At 37.5% G+C, this 19,212-nt stretch overlaps 1 protein-coding gene across 8 annotated transcripts in view; it reads left to right on the top strand.

The window, feature by feature from the left end:
* Positions 1-19,212, top strand: part of MIB1 (MIB E3 ubiquitin protein ligase 1) — a 68,563-nt gene that overhangs the window by 39,238 nt on the left and 10,113 nt on the right. For 5 of the 8 annotated variants that reach the window (XM_021551557.4, XM_021551558.4, XM_085571995.1 and 2 more), the window contains exons 13-16: positions 10,422-10,554; positions 10,934-11,020; positions 13,721-13,882; positions 18,357-18,538. In XM_021551557.4, the coding sequence (XP_021407232.2) occupies positions 10,422-10,554; positions 10,934-11,020; positions 13,721-13,882; positions 18,357-18,538 (564 nt within the window). The remainder of the gene's footprint in view (positions 1-10,421; positions 10,555-10,933; positions 11,021-13,720; positions 13,883-18,356; positions 18,539-19,212) is intronic. The other 3 variants (XM_031504016.3, XM_085571994.1, XM_085571997.1) reach the window with 1 other exon arrangement.

Here is a 19,212-nt window from a genome sequence, read left to right on the forward strand (position 1 = left end):
TGGCAACACCAGCTGACCCTGAGCAAGCCAATTTGTCACATGAATGTCATTCAAACAAGAGGGAAACCTGTTTCTTCCAGCAGCTGTTTAGTTTCCTCTTACTGGTCGTTCCTGGCCTGCCAAAAATACATACTTCTTTACATTCCATAGCATTGTATGTTCATATGGGTACATAAAGAAGTATGTGCTCTGAGCAGGTACACACAGAGTTGCTTGACTGCCTGTCAGATGAACCTAAGAAGTATTTTGCTGCTTTTTCTTGCTGTTATTAGGTGAAACTGGCTGACAGTTCTCTGGAAGGACAACAGTTCTGATAAACTGATGGTAGAAAATAAACTTACTATGCTAACTGAACTTTGCAATGCAATTTACAATTTACCTTCACAGTGTCTTAAATCTGGGCATGGGTAATTCTTTTGGGATGGCACTGATGTTAGAAGTAGTTTTCCATATTTTTGCAGCCTCTTGCTCTTCTAAGTGACCATGTTTAAGTAGAGAATTGAATCGCTCGTAGGCTTGCAGTGTCTTTTCTTGGCATTCGTAGTTGTAGTCCACTGTAAAAACTTCAGCTTCCTCTCAGGTCTTCTAGCAGATTTTCATGCTGGGGCACAGTTTGCATCTAGTGTCCTGAAGGGAGGAATAGACTGAGATAAAATAGCTGTTATAAATTTATTTCCTTGCTCCAAATCCCACTTCTATGCTTTTTGTATCCCATCCATTATTCTGCAAACTCTTTGCAGGTTTATACTTTTTTACACTGTATTTCGGAGTGATTAAAAAAACAAAACAAAAAATAAAGCAAAACAAAAAAACCTCAGTAAAATCCCAACCCAAACACAAAAACACATGTCACCAGAGATCTTCCTTATCCTAAAGATGATGACATTGAATTAAGAAAACAACCTCTAACTGCAGTGACAGGAGTTGGATTGTTAGGCCAAAGGTCACATGTGAAAGCTAATACCTATTCAACACTTCTGCAAGCAGCTTTTCTTGTTCTTTAAAACTGGCACTCACCTGCTTCAAAGTCTTGTCCACCCTTGAAATATTTATGACAGCTAAAATAGTTAACTAAAAAAAATTAACCCAAACCAAACAAAAAACCTCACAGAAAAAAAGCCCAAGTTTAACCTTGTTTCATAAGATTTTGTGCGACTTGATTTGGAACGGTAGTTAAATATTTGATGTGCAGTACAGCTTTGACTTCTGAGGGACTGTCAGATATAGCTTACGGTTGCTTAATAGGTATTTCAGGAGTTGATTTGGGTTTCAGTAAAGAGTAAGCTTTGTCTCTATAGCATTGGAAGGTAAATTTGAAATAAGCTTAACAATTAGTAACTGTAATAGTTGTAAGGAAAGCTGAGAGCAGAGGAAGTAAGAATTTCTGCAGCTCGTGACAAAAACCTAGTGCAGCTGATAGAGAGCAAATCAGAGTGTAGCAGTAGCTAGCACAGTAGTACAAGGAGAATCAGCAATGCAGCATTAGAATCACAGCAGTCACATTCTAGTTTTTAAGTAGGCTGTTTTCATGTATGTCTGATATAAAGCACCTTGAAAATTTTGCCGAGACCTATTTGAGAACTCAGCATTGCACTACCACACTGTTTATTAGGTTTTCTTTTTCAAGTTGGTACATTTTTAGTTGTGCATAGGAAAATATATTTCACTGAAATGAACAACCAGTTAATGGCATTGCAATTTACTAGTTTATCTTCTTTAAAAAGAATTCTGCCTACTAAGCAAGTTGGGATTTGGTTTTTTTGGGGGTTTTTTTTGTTTGTTTGTTTCTTCCCTTTTTTTCTTTTTTTTTGCTATGAAATTTGGACTAACAGTTGATTTATTTCAACCTGCTCTTTACACTACAAATGCTTGATACTTTAGCGCACTCAAAAATAAGCTGTTCCCAGAGTAGAGGGATTAATACAACAATTTAAAAACAGTCTAGTAAATAAGATATACATGCAGAAAGTCATAGGCATCCTTTAAACGTGCAGAATAATGCAGGTCTCCTGATGTTGTGTTACCTGTAAGCTTAGTATCGTGCAGCATTTGCAGTTGGAAGAGAGGTAATGACCTAGAGACACATCAGCAGCAGCCATCTCATCCTGAGTGCTCTCACTCTATTCGCTGAATCAGCTCTTCGTTACATGGGAGGGGGAGGCAAGGGGGGGCGAATGTCGGTGCATACAGTACCTCACCACCTTAAATAGATAAAACTTAAAAAAAAAAAGGCATGAAGATGGGTGCCTAATTGGCACCTCATTCCTTTCTTTTGAATGCTAAAATATGGATGATGTTGTATAGAAATTATACCTTATGTCTGCTGGACTGAGAGTTAAGACTCCAAGGATAGATGCTAGGAAGCCAAGGGAAGGTGAACTTAGCCCACTGTCAGATGAAGATAATCACAGGCAAAAAGAAAAATAAAAACCCAACAAAAGACCAAAACCAAGCCCCCAAAAGTTGGAGTTGCTTCCAAAAAAAAGATTAGAAAAAGGCACCAAAAAAATAGCGATTGTCTCCCCCCTCCCCCGGCAAATATTGGTTTCTTCTAGTTCCTTAGATATTGCACTGCATCTTTTCTTGCTTGAGGTTATGTTTCCAGGCTTAACTGTAGGCAGGTCTGTGTTGAAGCTACTTCCCATCTTCAGAGGTCAAGTCTGCTCGCGAGGTCAGGGCTCCCGCACACACACTACAGAAGTCACCAACCGTATTTCCCACTTAGAGGGCACGAGCAAAACTGTTACGGCTTTATAGGCAGCTAAGCATTTGAAACATGCACTCCCAGGCAAACAGGCTCTCTTGTGCCTCTCTCTTCCCTGACCATATTTAGTCAACCATTGCAAAAAATAGTCTCTCAGCTGTCGATTGTCGATCCGGCAGCGAAGGGAGCCTCTATCCAGCTCTCTGCCTATTGATTGTGCAGCCTGCACTTCCACCGCCGCTTAGCCATTTGTCCCCAGGTTTTTTTAGCACTGCCAAATAAAGCTCTCTCTCATGTTTCCAGTTAGATTTCCCAGGTTTTCACTGAGCTTGCGCTGCTACTAGTAAACCCTGATGAGGTTGTCACTATACTTAGAAACATTTGGGGCGGGGGGGGGGAGGAGTGGGAGAGGGGAAAAAAAAAGGCAGCCCTGCTAGTAACAAGGCAAGGACTTCACGCAGATATAGAACAATAAATATCCTGCGCTGCCATGGCAGGTTGTGTAACCTGGTTTCTTGATCACTGAAAAATGCGGTGACTAACATGCCGATTAACCTGAGGTCTGAGCAGCCTCAGTCTGAGTTTTCAATTGCAAATCATACAGTTGTTTTATAAAGAATAAGTCAGTGCCCATTTGTAGCCCTGCATTTCCATATTCAAATCAAGTTAGAAATTATTTGAAAAACTTTAATTAGTAAATTTGTGTAATTGCATACCATTATGTTTAAGAATGCCATTGTGTTTTGTTTCTAATGCTTATCCATAGAATTGCATCTAAAGAAAATAAATGCATGTGTAAATTAGGTGCTACTGTTCTTTAAAAAAAACTGAATTGTTTTAGAAGAAAAGAATAAAAGAAGAAATCAAGGTAACAGCTCATTGCATTAATCTTTCATGTTTACAAAATTGGCTCATGGCAAGCCTAATAACTGCATATTCAAAATAGGAAGAGGGATTTTCATATTAATGGAAAGTATATGTAATGTTTTCTTTAAAAAATAATTGAAATTTAGACATTTAAATACAACAGTCAGGAACCCAAATACTTCAAGACTTTCTATGTATTTTGCAGACAAAATCTTTACTTGGGAGCAAGAAGGATGAAAAAGGTGAAAATACCTCAATATAAAATTAAACAAATTTATTAAATCAAAATACCATTCAATTAATCTTGATGCAATTAGTAGTTACAAAGTTCAGTATGGTTAGGGTAGAGAGTGAATTTCAGAGTCCTGAGCAGACCAGTATCTTGGATTTATACTTCCCTTGCTGCTTCGTTTGTGTTGATTTTATCCTGTGCTTGGTAACTGTTTACCCTGTAACTTCTGTTGCTTTCTGGTTGAAGTCACATTTTTTCTTTTCTCTTTGTTTTCATAATTATTCACTGAAGACAAAGCTGTTGTGCGATACATTCTTGTGAAATCCATAGAAATGTATATACCTCATTGTTTCTTTGGTTACATGTATATTGAAATTGATTTTTCAAAAGCGAATGATGCTTGAAAATCTGAGATGCAAAAAGAAGGAAACAGCCTGCCTACTTAAACATCTACTAACTAGACCATTGTTCAGATACAAAATATTAAACTCTAATTTCAAGGAACAGTGTGCTTGGTAGTACTAATCTAAGGTATTAATCTCTTCCTGTTGCTTGTTCCTGAGGGATAGATACTTCCTTCTTCATTCTTCCAGTGGTTCTCCCTGTACTGCACAGCGAGTATGCTGTGAATCAGATCAGGGAGCTGATTTGGCTTGAAGTTGTGTGCTGACGTGCACTTACCATCTTATGCTTGCCAAAAATAGCACTGTCCTGCTCCTGTGTTACTTCTTGCACTATGTTGGTACAAATGTTTCTTTGGCTTCACAGTGAGCAGGCTTGGAGTACTATTCCATATGAGAAATAATCCAGCAGAAGGGGATGACCTTTCATGTGCTGTGTTGGGACCACTTTTTGTGGGAACTTTTTTTGAGCAGAAGTGGTAGTCAACAGGTAGTCAAATGTGGTTTTTCTTTGGTTGTGTTGTAAAATGCACGTCGGACCATGTGTCTTGAAAGAAAACTTTGCCATGGCAGCTGTCTTTAAATCTGAGCTGTTCCTTCAACTATTTGGCTCTAACAGGAGGCAGGTGAATGAGTGTAACTGAGCCAGGGTTGAGAGTCTGGAGAGGAATATGTGGAGGTGGAGGAGTATGTAGTGGGGTATGTGTATGTGGAGAATACTTCAAGCCAGGATTACAGTAAAATATGTTATGAAACCATGTCACACTGAGACAGTGGAAGCCTGAGTTGAGGGAGGAGAATGGCATGAAAGTAGAAAAACCTGTAATAGAAAGTACAATGAATCATTACAATGAATCCTCTGGTGATAGGATTGCTGATAAGTTTATGCTGATCTAAAACTTTGCTTCTGGAAAGGGCGGTCTGCTCTCCCTGCAGCTCTGGCTTTGTCATTCCCTTACTCCTATTGCTTCTAGTGATCATGAAGTTGTGGGGTGGGTTGGATTATCTCATTGATCTGTCTGAAAAGCAAACTTGCCAAATCAGGAGTCTGGCAGGTTGTTTCACTTGCTAGAAAATGATGTGTCTGTAGAACCAACATAATGCAGGAACTGAAGTGCAGGAAAAAAAAGTGGGATTGTGTCTTTCAGTAGCAATTTAAATGTGTTTATGCAGATTGTGAAGTAGCCTTTCTGATTTGTTGTGCCTAAGTATTTGTTTCTGTAAAACCTTAACAAACAAACCGTGAAAGGCCAAACAAACCCACTCCACCACTATCCTACAAACCCTCAACCATCTTAATTCACCTCATTCTGCAGTCAAATTGCAGTTGGTGGCAGATAATCTTCTCTATTTTTTTTTTTCTTTTCTAGTCTTTTTTAAAACAGGGTGCAAGGATACTTTTGCAGTTAAGACTGCGGAATCTGGAATTGTTTTTCTTTAATCTTATAGTCTTGTAGATTTTCAAATCTGTTATTGTATGTTGCATTCTCAGTACTAATGAGTATCTGTAAAAATTATGTGAGCAAAGTGCTGCATAAAACCCAACATTTTATATGTAGGTTAGTAATTAATAATACACCATATGCTAACTTTACATAATAAGAATAATTTCTTTTGTATATCTAATGTTGCTAACCGGTGTTGAAACAAGTGCCTTCATGTGGCTAAAAGAAAATTAGTTTATTGTTCAGATCTGTGACATATCTTATGTTGCAAATGCACAGTTCATACTGCTGAATTTCCATGGCAAGGTCTGGAATGAGATGATTTGTAAGATCTATTCCAACCCAAGTGATTCCACGGTCCTGGATATGTTAAGTTGTGGTCCAGGCTCCATAAAAACCTGAATTTAAAAAGAAAAAAAAAGTATTACTCATGTGGCTCGATCAAATAAAGATACATGCAACAGCAACATTTGCTGTTACTGTTCTACATCTCAAATTAAATGTAGCATCATATTAGTGGATGTTCCTTTGGCCAAATCACTTGTAACTATTAGAGTATAGCCTGTTATTTTATGGGAAATAAATTACATTGGGCAGTATAAGTCAGTGTACCCCCAACATCTTTTTTGGGAAAGCAGCAGATACCTCCATATCAGCCCCCTATGCACCCATAAGCTTTCTCAGTCCTTTTTGATTGAGCACATGTTTAGCTCCTAAAAAAGAAGCAATAGTTTACTTATCCCTATTAAAGCTTTACAGATAACTCTCACAAAAACTCTCACTGAAGTTTTTATCTTGTTGTTCCATTAGAAACTTTCAGAAGTTGCAAATGGGCATCCAGGTTAAAAATGCCCAAAATCTTTTTATGAGCTTCCTGCTAAGCTGAAAATCCTGCAGACCAACAAATTCCAGAGCTTGCCTATTAAAAAAAATTTTTATGGGTGATGCTTTAGTAATAATGTACAAATAGCATAATGAAATTCTGTGTTTCAATTAAGAGTTTTAAGCATTTGATCAGTAATCTTGCAGCTCCTCAGGCATGTAATCTGTTACAGTTGAGTACACTGAAGATAATAGTTTGAAAAGTTTTCTTTAGCTGTTTTCATGATCAGGTTACTAATAGATTTGCTCATTTCTTGATCTTTGCAATACAACTACAGTGAAAGCAGTCTGTGGTTTGTTTAATGTGCACAAGATAAGAGCAAGATTCCACATCTATGTTGTGGTCTTAAAAACAGAACAATACAATCCAGCTTCTTCTGTAATACTTCATGGGGAAGAGGAATTGTGAATGACTGTGTAATTGGCAACATGAATTCTTTAATGTGACTTTATGATATATGCCTGTTCCACTGAGTGCTGCTCTGAATGGTAGCCTCTTAGCTGTCAAAATTTTGGCAGTAGCTCTAGAAAATCCTGTAAAAATTGAAAAAAACTACCTCTCATCTAATGAGGAGGAGGATGCAGCCACTGAGCTGAATTTACCATTGTAGCATATTAATATCTTGCAGAATTTAAGGTGTCATTCCATGAAACAGTCCTTCTAGCCTGCTGTCCTGTAATGGTCTGGAAGAGATACAGTGTTTTTCTGAATAAAAAGAAACAAATGAGTAGTGGTTCCTGGCTCTTTGATTATTTACTGTGAACAGTAAGATAAAAATCTATTCCACACAGAAGCCATTTGTTTGTTTTGGTGATCCTTCTGTTTTTCCAGTAAGACCAATGCATCTTAAATGCATTCAGAAATGTAGCAGGCATCTCATTTCTCTGAAAGCAAGATACCTCCAAATATTTTTCAGTCAAACTTCAGATAAACATTTTTCTGGTGTAAGACAGCAAACTAAAGATTTGAAAGATGATCTGGTAAGGTGATCTGGTGAGGGTAACACTCACACAAGTATTAAGATGAGTGATTTTATTTTTCTTGACAGCAAACAAAATGCTGAGTCAGTTGGTTTCTTATTTTTGTTTCAAAAATTAGGTGTATTAAAGAAATGTCAGTAGTATTTCTGAAGTAAATTTGCGTATTGAGGAATCTGATTATGTGTGTCAATGTATTTTTAATTTTATTTATTGGTGGAGTTGGCAATTTTCTTACCTCCTTATTGAAGAAAAGGATGTAAAATACCATTGAGTTGGTTAGGACAGCTTCTTGTTTAGTGACTACAGCTACTTTGGAGACAAGCTGGCTGTAATTAGTGTTGATGCCCTTCCACATTGTTCCTTAGTTGTAGTTGCAGTTTTAAGAAAAATTTGTTGTTGGTTTTTTTTATTTGTTTGTTTGTTAGATTATTGTTGCCCCACCTTATCCTGGTTGCTCACAGCCATATTGCTTCTGTCAGTCATAGGGAATTTTCAGGAATTTTTTGTGGTGCTTTTCATAGTATCCACAGTAGATACCCTAGAGCTTTATGGGGTCTTCAGAAGCACTGAGGCTGGCAGGTGAAGATAAAGAGCTTACATGTCATGATGCACTGTGGGAAGCCACTATAGAAGGCTTGTTGTGCTGTTGGTACTGTGTGTTTTGTATCAGTCCAGCATTCTGAAGAGCTGTGTGGTGATGTGCCCAGATACCAAGCAAACCACAGTACACCAGACATGCTCCCTCCCTAAAGCAGCTAAACACAGTTCTGATGGTGCCAAGATTTGAAAATATGGCTTCATTGCATTACAAAATACACTATGTTTATTAGTGCAGCTGGTACTGGTTAATTTTGCCACCTTTCATTAAGCTTTGGCAACTTGAATTTTACTAAATTATGTTGTTAATTTTGAAAAATCCTGTGTAAGTGATTCTCTCAAAGAATTAATGTTGCCATTGTTCGTTTTTTTTTTTTTTTTTTTCTGATGTATTCTAGTCTTTTCTCCCTAGCACGTGAGAGGGCTGTAGAAGGTGTTATGAATAGAAGCTGAGCAATGGCACACAATGAGCAATGTAACAATCTGTTGAGTGTTGTTGTCCTGTGTTTCTGTGTTATAAGTGATTTGGACTGTGAGGAAGTGAGAAGCTTTCTGACAGGAAAACAAAAAATCCTATGAGGCTGAAAATGGCTTCTGTCCACTCTGAGGAGGACAAACATCCAGAACATTCTGGCTATGGATGCTCCACGTAGCAGTTGGTTTCCTGTGGGTTTGTATAATCCTGTGGCCTGAAAATGCAGTTAATTAGTTGCAATTCTTTTAGACACTGATTCTGGGGGCAAAAAAATGTCACTTAATACACCATTCTGGCAGCTGCAGCGTAAGTGTGAAACCAGAGGTTTATGTTGTGCACTCAGTAGCAGGAGAACATGGAGATGCTTATTAAGCAGTCTTTTATGGGAGCATCTGAGCAGAGTGTAGGAAGGAGTGCACTTCCTTACTGGTACAGTAGTTACCTCACAGACTTCTCTGCTTTCAAAGAGGACTTATTAGGGTGAGCTGTGCCCAGACACAGCTTTTAGGTTTTTTAATAGGAAACTCATTGGCTTGTTCTAAAAGAGAGCTTAGGAGTGAATAGCACTTCACCTCACTGTGGATGTTCAAGGCGACAGATGATTGGAATGAACTGGAAGTTCAGTTGTTACTTGACAGGGCAGTCATTCATACCTTATTGAGGGTATTTTTAAGTAAAAGCTGAGACGTTCAATTTATGAGGCTATTTCTGAGGATTATTGAGATCCCACATTTTTGATACCAGAACTCTAATGAAGAACTCTTCAATTCACATACATCATGTGCCTTGCAAAGGCACTGTGTGACTTAGTGGTTCCACTTGCATTATCAAGGATTACTTGGATTTTAAGTTTGAATTTTGTGTGGAAGCCCTGTTTCTCCTGTATATATCTTGTTCCTTCAACAGTAGAGAAACATCAGATGACAGAAGAGGTTTCTTGGCACAGGATTGTAGCAGTTTCTGGTTTTGTGTTTGTCTTTAAGGAACTGTCATAAGGGAGCTGCATATGCTGTTCATAAAGATAAGACAATAAGGGGTTTAAGTTTGGTAACTTATGTATTCCAAAAGCTAAGTGAAGACATGTGAACTTAAGAAAACTGTATTTCTCAGAGAATATAAGATTGAGCAGTTTGTTTATCTAGCGTTGTGTTGTTAATACCCTTAACTGAAGGTTAACTTTGGACTTCGTGGATTTTAGTCTGCTGTAATACTTGTAGTAATCAGCTTGCTTTTCCCCACCCTACCCCCTGACTACCTGACACTGCCATGGTATGTTATACTCAACCATTATATGTTAAGAAAATATCCCACTATTACTCAATTCACAGTTTCATCATTTATTTTCTCTGTGCTTAAGAGATCTTCCTCCATTTTCTTTCTCAGAAACTGAGTTTTAACTGTTACAGCCCACAGCATCAGTTTACAAAGTGATGATTTTAAAGAAATCTAATGTAGTAGAACTTGGTCATTAAATACTTAAAGACTCTGTAAAGATTTTGAGGGAGAAAATTCTTTTGTCTACATTTCAGAATTTGTTTGAATGCTTTTTTAATGTAATTTTTCCTGCTAGATAGGATTCGTCTTAAAAACAAACCTGATCCTCACACTGATCCAGGCATGTATGGTTTGTTTGTGTGCTTTAATGAGAAGGAAGTGGACATTAAATTACTCTGCTTTGGAACTGTTGGTATAGCTTTTCACCCACTCCCTCTGTCTGACAAAGGATTAAAATTATTTTAGTCACTACTGCATAGTTCTGAGAACTAATGTTGTTCTACTGTTGTCATTCAGCATATGTTGTAGGGGTGTTTGTGCCATCTCTGCTTATTTTTTTCAGCGCAATGCGCGTGTTGTTGTCCAAGTTACCACGACCATGGATTGTTGATGAGAAAAAAGATGATGGTTACACTGCCTTACATCTGGCAGCTCTTAATAATCATGTGGAAGTGGCTGAACTTTTGGTGCATCAGGTAGGACTCTTCTCAGGAGGATTTAAATGTCATGCTTTGGTTGACCATCTGATGTGAAAATAGTTGGCTGCTTTGCACCTGCAGTTGCAATGCAGAAGCAGTGGAGGAGGGAAGGATGTGTTGAGCTCTAAAGGTCAGATTTTTCTTTGAGATTGTTAAAATGGCCTAATGGTGCAGAGGGACTGAAAAATTGGATGCTTAGTTTCATTCAACAGATCAACATCTGTACAGAGAATAATTGAAGCATCTAGTCACTTCTGTTCTCAAATCCTCTAACTAGGAATTGTATTCAGGGTCATAGTCAGTGTCCTAATGGACTGTCTTGCCTGTAGATACATTGCTGGGGTGATAATGCTCTAATGTTTTGAATATCTTGCAGGGCAATGCTAACCTGGATATCCAGAATGTTAACCAGCAAACTGCTCTTCATCTCGCTGTTGAACGACAGCATACACAAATTGTTAGGGTAAGTATCTTATTTCAGTAAGCCATATGGTTAATGGCATTTGACTAAAGCTGATGGTGGCTGTTAAAATATGAATACTTCATGAACATTCAAAAAATTATTTGACAACATACAGTCACTGCATGTTTGTTTGATGGATTTTGTTTAATTCAGAAGTCTGCCAACTTGCACAGAAGGTCAGTCAGCAATATGAACGCCACTTGAGGCAGGCTAAATTTTTGTACATGTACATTATGGTTTCCTCTGTGTGGTTGCCAATTCCATTCTTTTTTAGTAAGGAAAAATGTGTTTGGCTGTTACTTGTCTGAATCTTGTGGTGCTGTAAGGGGATCTTCAAATAGTATTTCTGATGTGTCTTGCTGTATGAGTAATTGTTCTTGCCCATAGCTTTCGCAAATTGTAACATGGAACATCTTTTTATTTACCTTAACTACTTTTCAGTCTGTGAGTGTTTGACATTTCCTGCTCTTAACTTGGGAGACCTATAAGCAGTGAACAGTAGTACCTTACTGGTGAAAGGAATGCTATCCTGGTTTTTTGTTTGCATGGGTGCAAAAGTAAATGCTTCAACTTAACAAAGCTTTGTTACTAGCACAGGAAGTGTGACTGGCACAGCTTGCTGTTTCTGGCCTGTGTGCACTGTCATACAGGACCTGTATGACTGTTTGCCTTGCTACTGTGGGCTTTTGAGGCTCAGAGAGGGCACTTGCTGCTTTCAGAGTGGATACATCAACCTGCCCTTGGCTTTTGACATAATTTTTTGTCTTTATAGAGTGATCTTGTATGAAAAGCTGTCTCTTATTCAGGCCTACACAGAATTGTCCCCCCTATGCAGACCTGCATTCTGTGAAAGTGTTATTTTACCTTAAGGTTTCTCCCTCTCTGAGGGCTGATGGGTGTGATCCCGTTACAGTGAAACATGTGATATGGCCCTATATCTGGAACTGCTTGCTACCAGAAGAATGGTTTCCTAGAGTCAGTGCCACTTGCATCCTGCAAGCTATTTGGCAGCTGTGTTTGGTGAACTCTTGTGCCCTTCTAGAATTTACACAGTACCTGGGAATACAATATTAATGTAGCAGATGAGTAGGAAGGCATGTAGAATAACTAGCATGTGTGTTTGACTGATGTGCTTATATCGGAGAATGTTTAAGTGAATGACCCCGTAGAGTATCCGTTTTTCAGAACTGGATTAGCTTTAAGAAGTCCTAAAATAGCTCATGCAGCCATGCAAAGAACATGTTGGCTCCTTATTTCAAAACTAATTCCTATTGGATACCTTCCAGGACTGGGTTTGTATCCTCAGGCATTTGTGGAATAGTGGTCAAAGGTAGCATGGTTCTTTTAAGAGTCCTCCTGTCATGACAAAGGGCAGTGGTTTGCCTTTTTTTTTTTTTTTTTTTTTTAATTAGCTTTTTAAAACTTCTGCAAAATCTCTGAAGTTTTGTGGTAGTCAAGGATTCCAGGAGAAACTCAAAGCAGTAAAGAGCTAGTGGCAGACACAAGATATGAATATGAGAAAAGAAATTGGGCCAGAGTAAATCCATTTAGAGAGTGTAAGAAGTTGAGACTAGACTGTGTCAACTATTAGCTGGTTTTCTTGTTTTCACTTGTGGAAGAGAAGGTTGGGGAAAATGATAAGCTGCAAATAATTGCAGGCAGATACTTCCTTGAAAACTAGGCTTTGAATTCCTTTTAGGCTGTTCTGAATTCTGAGGTTCTTTGGTTCTGAGAAACTGAGCTCCTTGCAAGTATCTGGGTTCCAAAGTGGGAGATCCCTCTTTGTATATTCCTGGTTTTAGATGCCTTTTGCCTCTACTGCTAATCCCAATTGTGCAGAGTAGCAGAAGTTCAAAAATTGAAGTTAAACTTCAGCTGCTGCCTACAAGTTTCTGAATGGTGACAGTGATGGGGTTTAATTTTTAGGGGCAGTTGGTATTTTTTTTGTCAGTATGTATTGCTTTGTTTAGTTCAACACTGTATTTAAGAACGTTCTGGTGGGTTGAATTATGGAAGGGCTGTATGCAAAGGCCATAGGAATAGGAGAGCCTGTGTAGCCTTCTGCTTGTTCTGTGTCCTGTGAACAAGAACGGGTGTCTAAAATTAGCTTTAGAGACAAGTCTTACAGTTCATTACTTTCCAAAGTGTTCTGAGAGGGTTTTTAATAGTGTCATTGGTTTTTATGTCTTCTCCTGAATTAGGGTAAACGGAAGTACATGCTTAACTACTTTGCTAGTACAAAGACACTGTAAATTAAGTTGTAAAGTTTAGCATGGTGTGAAAGTCGTGATTTTTGAGGTCAGTGAAACCTAATAGTAAAGAGTATATACCTATCTCAAGTATTGTACATATTGCTGTAATAAATTACATTGTTTGTAGGCTGTCTTATAAAAATTAAAGTCTAAGGAAGTAGAAAGAATCCTCTAAAATTGTGTCTTTTGTAGCACTCAGAGCACAGGCAAGCATTAGTCTTCTGCTGAAATAAGCTTGGTATTTGAGACAGATAAATGCTTTGGTTGAGGGCTTAGCTCCAGGTATGGAAAATAGATTTAAATTAATTCAACTGTGAATTGTAGAAAGGTAGGAGTAGCCCTTTTGAACTCCTAGAGAATGCTAAACCATAATTTTCTGAAATTAGTTCTAAAAGGAAAAATAGGGAGTTTTTTTTATTTTTTTAATTTGGGTTCTCTCTCTTTTCAGCTCTTGGTCCGTGCAGGTGCTAAATTGGATATTCAGGATAAAGATGGGGATACTCCCCTGCATGAAGCCCTGAGACACCACACCCTGTCACAGCTCCGCCAACTCCAAGACATGCAAGATGTGGGCAAGGTAGATACTGCTTGGGAGCCATCAAAGAACACAGTAAATAAAACACATTTATTTATTCTTTTTTTCTGCTTGTATATTTGTCTCTCTGTCTAGTTCTGTACTGTCAGACTGGTTTTTGGCAGCATAAGTTTATGTAGACATTCTGCATTAAACTGCAGTGTAGGCAGAAATCATGTTCTATGTGGCTTTTCACATTACCTTTTTTGAAGAAAAAGATGGTTGTGTAGCTCAAAAATATTTCTACAAATTAATCTTCTGTAGTGAACATGTATGACTGCCAACAAATCAAAGTAGCTGTTTTGGAAAGAGAATTAAACAGTTTTACAGTACAGAATAAGACTGAAGTAGTTTTCTGTAATTCAGCATCTTGCATGTCTTTATAACTTTAGTTGCTTCTATGACTTTCTGAAAGTATGTTCTGTTAGAACAAGGCATTCTTAATTTTGTATGTTTATTTTTGTGTATTTATTTATATTTTTGACAGAGTTCATTTCAGAAATCGTGCTGTAGTAAGGAAATAGTAAAAAAGCCTCCAGGGAATAATTTTACTGAAAAAAAGAATCTCTTACACCCGAAAAGCTCCATGAACCCCATATATAGAGGTGACATTTACAGTTTACCTGAGGGACAAAGAAGAAATAAAATTATGGAGCCATTCAGATTGAGAAAAGGAAACAGTTGGATCAGAGCTGCTGAGCCATTAGTTACCAGTATAATGTTTTTTCTAATTTTAACTGAGGGTTAAAATTAGGAAATTTTTTGTTGTTGTTGCTTTTGCATTTCATTAAGAAAAAACAAATATACCAACTTTATAAAAAATCTTTGTTCAAAACAATAATTCCACTGTACAAAAGTTTTTTTCCAAATTGATTACTGACTCTCATTGAAATATACCAGAATAAGCTTTGAAAAGCATTTGAAATATGACTAGCATGTGTAAGAAAATGCATGTGTCCTTTTTAATGAGACGAGAAGAGAGGTTACAGCTCAGTTGTTTCTGTGATCTGAAATGGACTCTGTGAGAGCTGTCTAGAATGCTTCATGTTCATGTGTTTAACTGCGAAATGAATAAAAGGGAAATTTTTTTCCTCAGATTTGGGATTTCATAAATTGTTTTCTCAGCCCAGTCTTATTAATAGACTCCACAATGAAACTAGAATTCTGTATTTAGTTTTGATGGTTTTAACAGAAGAAGTGGGTTTTTTTCCATCGCCTTTTACATTTCTTTTGGGGGAGATTTTATATTTTGGAGAATAAAGTTTTATCTCTAGTTGCATTTGACAAGTATCCTTGGTTTAAAACAAAATAGTACTTTTTTTTAATTTCTATTGAAGTAATAAGACAAAGAGCAGGCAAAAGATACGAAAAACAAAGAAAAAAATTCCTTCATCGTGTCTCTCATCACCTAAAAATATTTAAAGTTTTAAAAAATCATGATCAGCCAATACCTCCTATCCTTTAGTAGCATGACCAAACTACTGGTCACTTCTTTGCACTTTATTTGGCTGCAGAGAAAATTTTTGCAAAACTATCCTATTTGTATGCTTTAAGTGCTGTGGAGAAGAATAAGTTCTGGCAGAGAAGAGATGAAAACTTGCCTGTTTTTATTTCATGTGAAATGTAAAAGGTGGAGTAAATATACCTGAAAACACTTTTAAGATGATCAGCAAATCAAATTATCTTGAAAACTTTTTGTGAAAAATAGAAAATGTGAATATAATACCTGCACCTATCTACCTTTATTTAAATGACAGTAAGTTAAAAATTCTATAAACTTGATTTTGCCATTAAACAGTTTTAAATATTAAGTGGCCTTTGGCCCAAAGTGGAGTATCAATAAAGAGATAGAATCGACGCTGTGAAAATATGTGCAGGCATCTGGACCTATAAAGCTATCCAAGGACACATTGGTAATTTGTCTTGGGTGGAATTGCAAATACAGGTGATGGATCTTTTTATGGACCATAAATAGGATTAATAATTTCACCTGGAATCAGTAAGGCTTTCTTCTTGTAAATGTGATGACTTATATTGAGGGCTTGTTTTGAGAGATTTTATTATTCTTCATTAATTCCTTTGAAGGTTGCAAAATGCAATTTCATTAGGCTATGTGATAGCAACACATCTCTGTAAATATTTGGTTTCTAGAGCTCATTTTTGCTTGACTAAGTTTTAATTAATTTTGGACTGCTGTCTTGGAGATTCCAACCTACTGAAACCTGTAGGGTGCCTCTTTGTATTACATACATATATAATAGAAATAATTATTTATATTTTTGTTTTAGTTGAATAAACTGAAAAGAAAAATCTCGCAGCATTTTAGCATTTTTTCATACTTGATGAAGTTGATTGGACAGCAACTCATTAAAATTGTATGATTTGTTACTTTTTTATGTGACCACTGTTTAAAATATGAAACAATACTTTTTACTGACTATCATTAACTTTATTCCTACATGGAACTAAATTGAATTAATTACTTAACATTAATTGGTTTTTTTAGTAGTTCCTTCTGAATGCCGACATTATGCCTGTTGGAACAGGCTCCCCAGGGAAGCGGTCACAGCACCAAGCCTGCCAGAGTTCAAGAAGCTTTTGGACAATGATCTTGGGTGCCTGGTGCAAATCTTGGGGCTGTCCTGTGCAGGGGCAGGAGCTGAACTTGATGGTCCTTGTGAATTCCTTCCAACTCAGGATATTTTATGTTACGCATAAAACAATTTTTGTCAGGTTTATTCAGTTGATTTTTTTGAAAGACTCTTTAAAATGCATGTAGTGAGCAATCTTGATAGTACACAAAGCCCTGCTCATTTTAGGTACCATTCTGAAAAACATTTCTGTGCTCAAGTACTATGAGCACTGAACCTAATTTATTTAAATAATTTTTAAGTTTTCTATCCAGCATCTTGTGGTGATGGCGCAGCTGGGAGGAGAAGAAATTTTCTGAAGTATAGTCTCCAGCAACACAAGAATGTAATTTGAATTGCTTTATCGCAGATGTGCTGTTCTGGCTTAGATTACTTTTTATCCTAAATAATTATTATTCCCAAGGTCATTTAGTATAAATTTTTTTAATATACAAGTGTCTTTAAGGTGTCTTTCTGACCCTTAAAATGTTTTTAAGTGATGCCACTGCCTAAATCCTAACTTAAAAGAAAGAAACAAATGGAAAGTGTTTACTGCTTCAAAGTTACAATTACTTAGGTGATATTTGTATGGTTTTTGTGGATTGCACAGAGACTTCTCCCTCACTGGTGAATTGGCTGGGACTGGCCTGTGTTGATGCATTTCAGGGCTAGCCCCCTCCACAGGTACACTGCAGCTGTACTGGGCTGACTTGGCCTGATTAATAATACAGTCCAAAGTACCAGGACTGAAGCTGGATCAAAATTTCTGCTTTGCTTCAGACAGTGCTGTAATTGAAGTGCAGATAAATGGTCTCAATTGATAAATGACAATTTTCTGTTATTTGAACACCATAAAACAATTCGTATCCATAACTTACTGATTTTCGTGGAGCTTCCTTCAGAGCTGTACTGTTCTTACCTAATCATGAGGAAGAATGTAGGAGGAGTATCTGAATTCATCAAGTGACCTTCAAGAGTCTTGTAGCCTCAGTGATACATATTGATATAAGAACTTCTAATTAAAAAAAAAACAGACTGAGGTTTAAAAAAATGCTTCCCTAAGCAACTGGATTTCCTTGAGTTGGAGCTGCCCTAGCTTTACCAAAGCTCTTCCTTTTGAATGCAATGTAGTGTAGTTTGCTGAGGGATTCTTAGTGATGCTAGCAGTTCTGTAGTCTGATATAGTTAATGCATTTCATCTGATCGAGCAAAAAGATGTTGGGAGCCCACAATGCTCTGGGGAATCCACTCCTTGCTGGGCTGTGGTAGTGAGCCTTCTTAGTCTTACTAGCTGAGCCCCATGAAGCAGTAACACAAGGATATAATAACAGCTGTAAAAGGTCAAAGTAGCATTATGTGATTAGACTGGGACAGTGTGTGAGTTTTAACTCATCTAGGCTGAGAAAGACTGAAATTCAGTTACTTTCTTGGGCAGGTACTTTACTTGCTGGACTAAAAAGTAGATGTGCATTCATTTATGTGCTCAACTATGATTTCTGTCCAAATGGAGTGATAGCATTTTGTCTGAATTGAGCAATTTGAGTATATACGGAAGTGTGTTCTGAATATACCCACTGGAACTTTGCCCTTTACAGTGCTTCCGTAGAAGGACAGCCACTTCACATGTGAGTATAGGTGTACAGGAGATTAAGTGCTTCAGTAGAACTATTCCTTGCTGAATTTTAGTTCCTTAAAGGAAAGCTGTATATAGCTGACTGAAAATGAAGCAATTGTTTTGATTTTAGTTCTAGAGATGCTTCTTTTGGCTTACACATTTACACATATATGTGCATGTGTGCATGTCAAGTAGCTTTCTTTTAGCCAGACAATCCTTAACTGTTTAGAGAGTCTTTCTTGCTTACGTATTTGTTTTCTTTCAGTTAATTATGGGACTTGGCACTCAAGGAGCAGAGAAGAAGAGTGCTGCATCGATTGCCTGCTTCCTGGCAGCCAACGGGGCTGACCTCGGCATTCGTAACAAGAAGGGTCAGTCCCCTCTTGATCTCTGCCCTGACCCGAGTCTCTGCAAAGCATTGGCTAAATGTCACAAAGAGAAAGTCAGGTTTGTATATTCATAAAATACACAGTTTCCAAATGTCTGCTTTCCACAGATTAACTGAGGTTTTTTAGGATTTTTTGTGTATGGTTAATATTTTAACTTTTAATTCTTTAGGATTTCATAGTACACTGAATGCTATACACAAATACATTAATTGAAACTTACCGAGGTCTTAGAGGACTTTCATGCATATTAGTATGGGAGAGGGGAGAATGGGAAGGGGTGACAGTCTTCAGCGGGGATTGGTAGAATTTCACAAGGCAGTCGGGGGAAAATCCCTGGAAGAATAACTAAGCATTGCAAACAGGTTGGCCTGGAAAGTTGTGAAATATCTGTCCATACAACTTCTAATGACTGAAATGACCAAAGCCCAGTATGAACATGTGAATTCTGTGTTGTTACTGCTTTGAGAAGGTCATGTACTGAGTCCCTGTTCATCTGGACAACTGTATGATTCTGTGAAAAGAGAACGAGGGGGTAGGTCTGATGTCTTCAGGAATTACCGTGTTACCAGGTCCATGCAGTATCAGAGGATTCATCTTGTCCTAGTTACACTCCACCCGTTGCCGCAAATGAGTCTCACCTTTAATTCCTCTATGGAAATCAAAACTGCACTCTTAAAACGTGGCAAAGAGAGGCTGTGGTTATTGGCGTTGCCCTGGTAAGGAGTAAGGTGC

Source organism: Lonchura striata, chromosome 2, assembly GCF_050655825.1.
Source record: "Lonchura striata isolate lonStrDom1 chromosome 2, ASM5065582v1, whole genome shotgun sequence".
Lineage (NCBI taxonomy): Eukaryota > Metazoa > Chordata > Aves > Passeriformes > Estrildidae > Lonchura > Lonchura striata.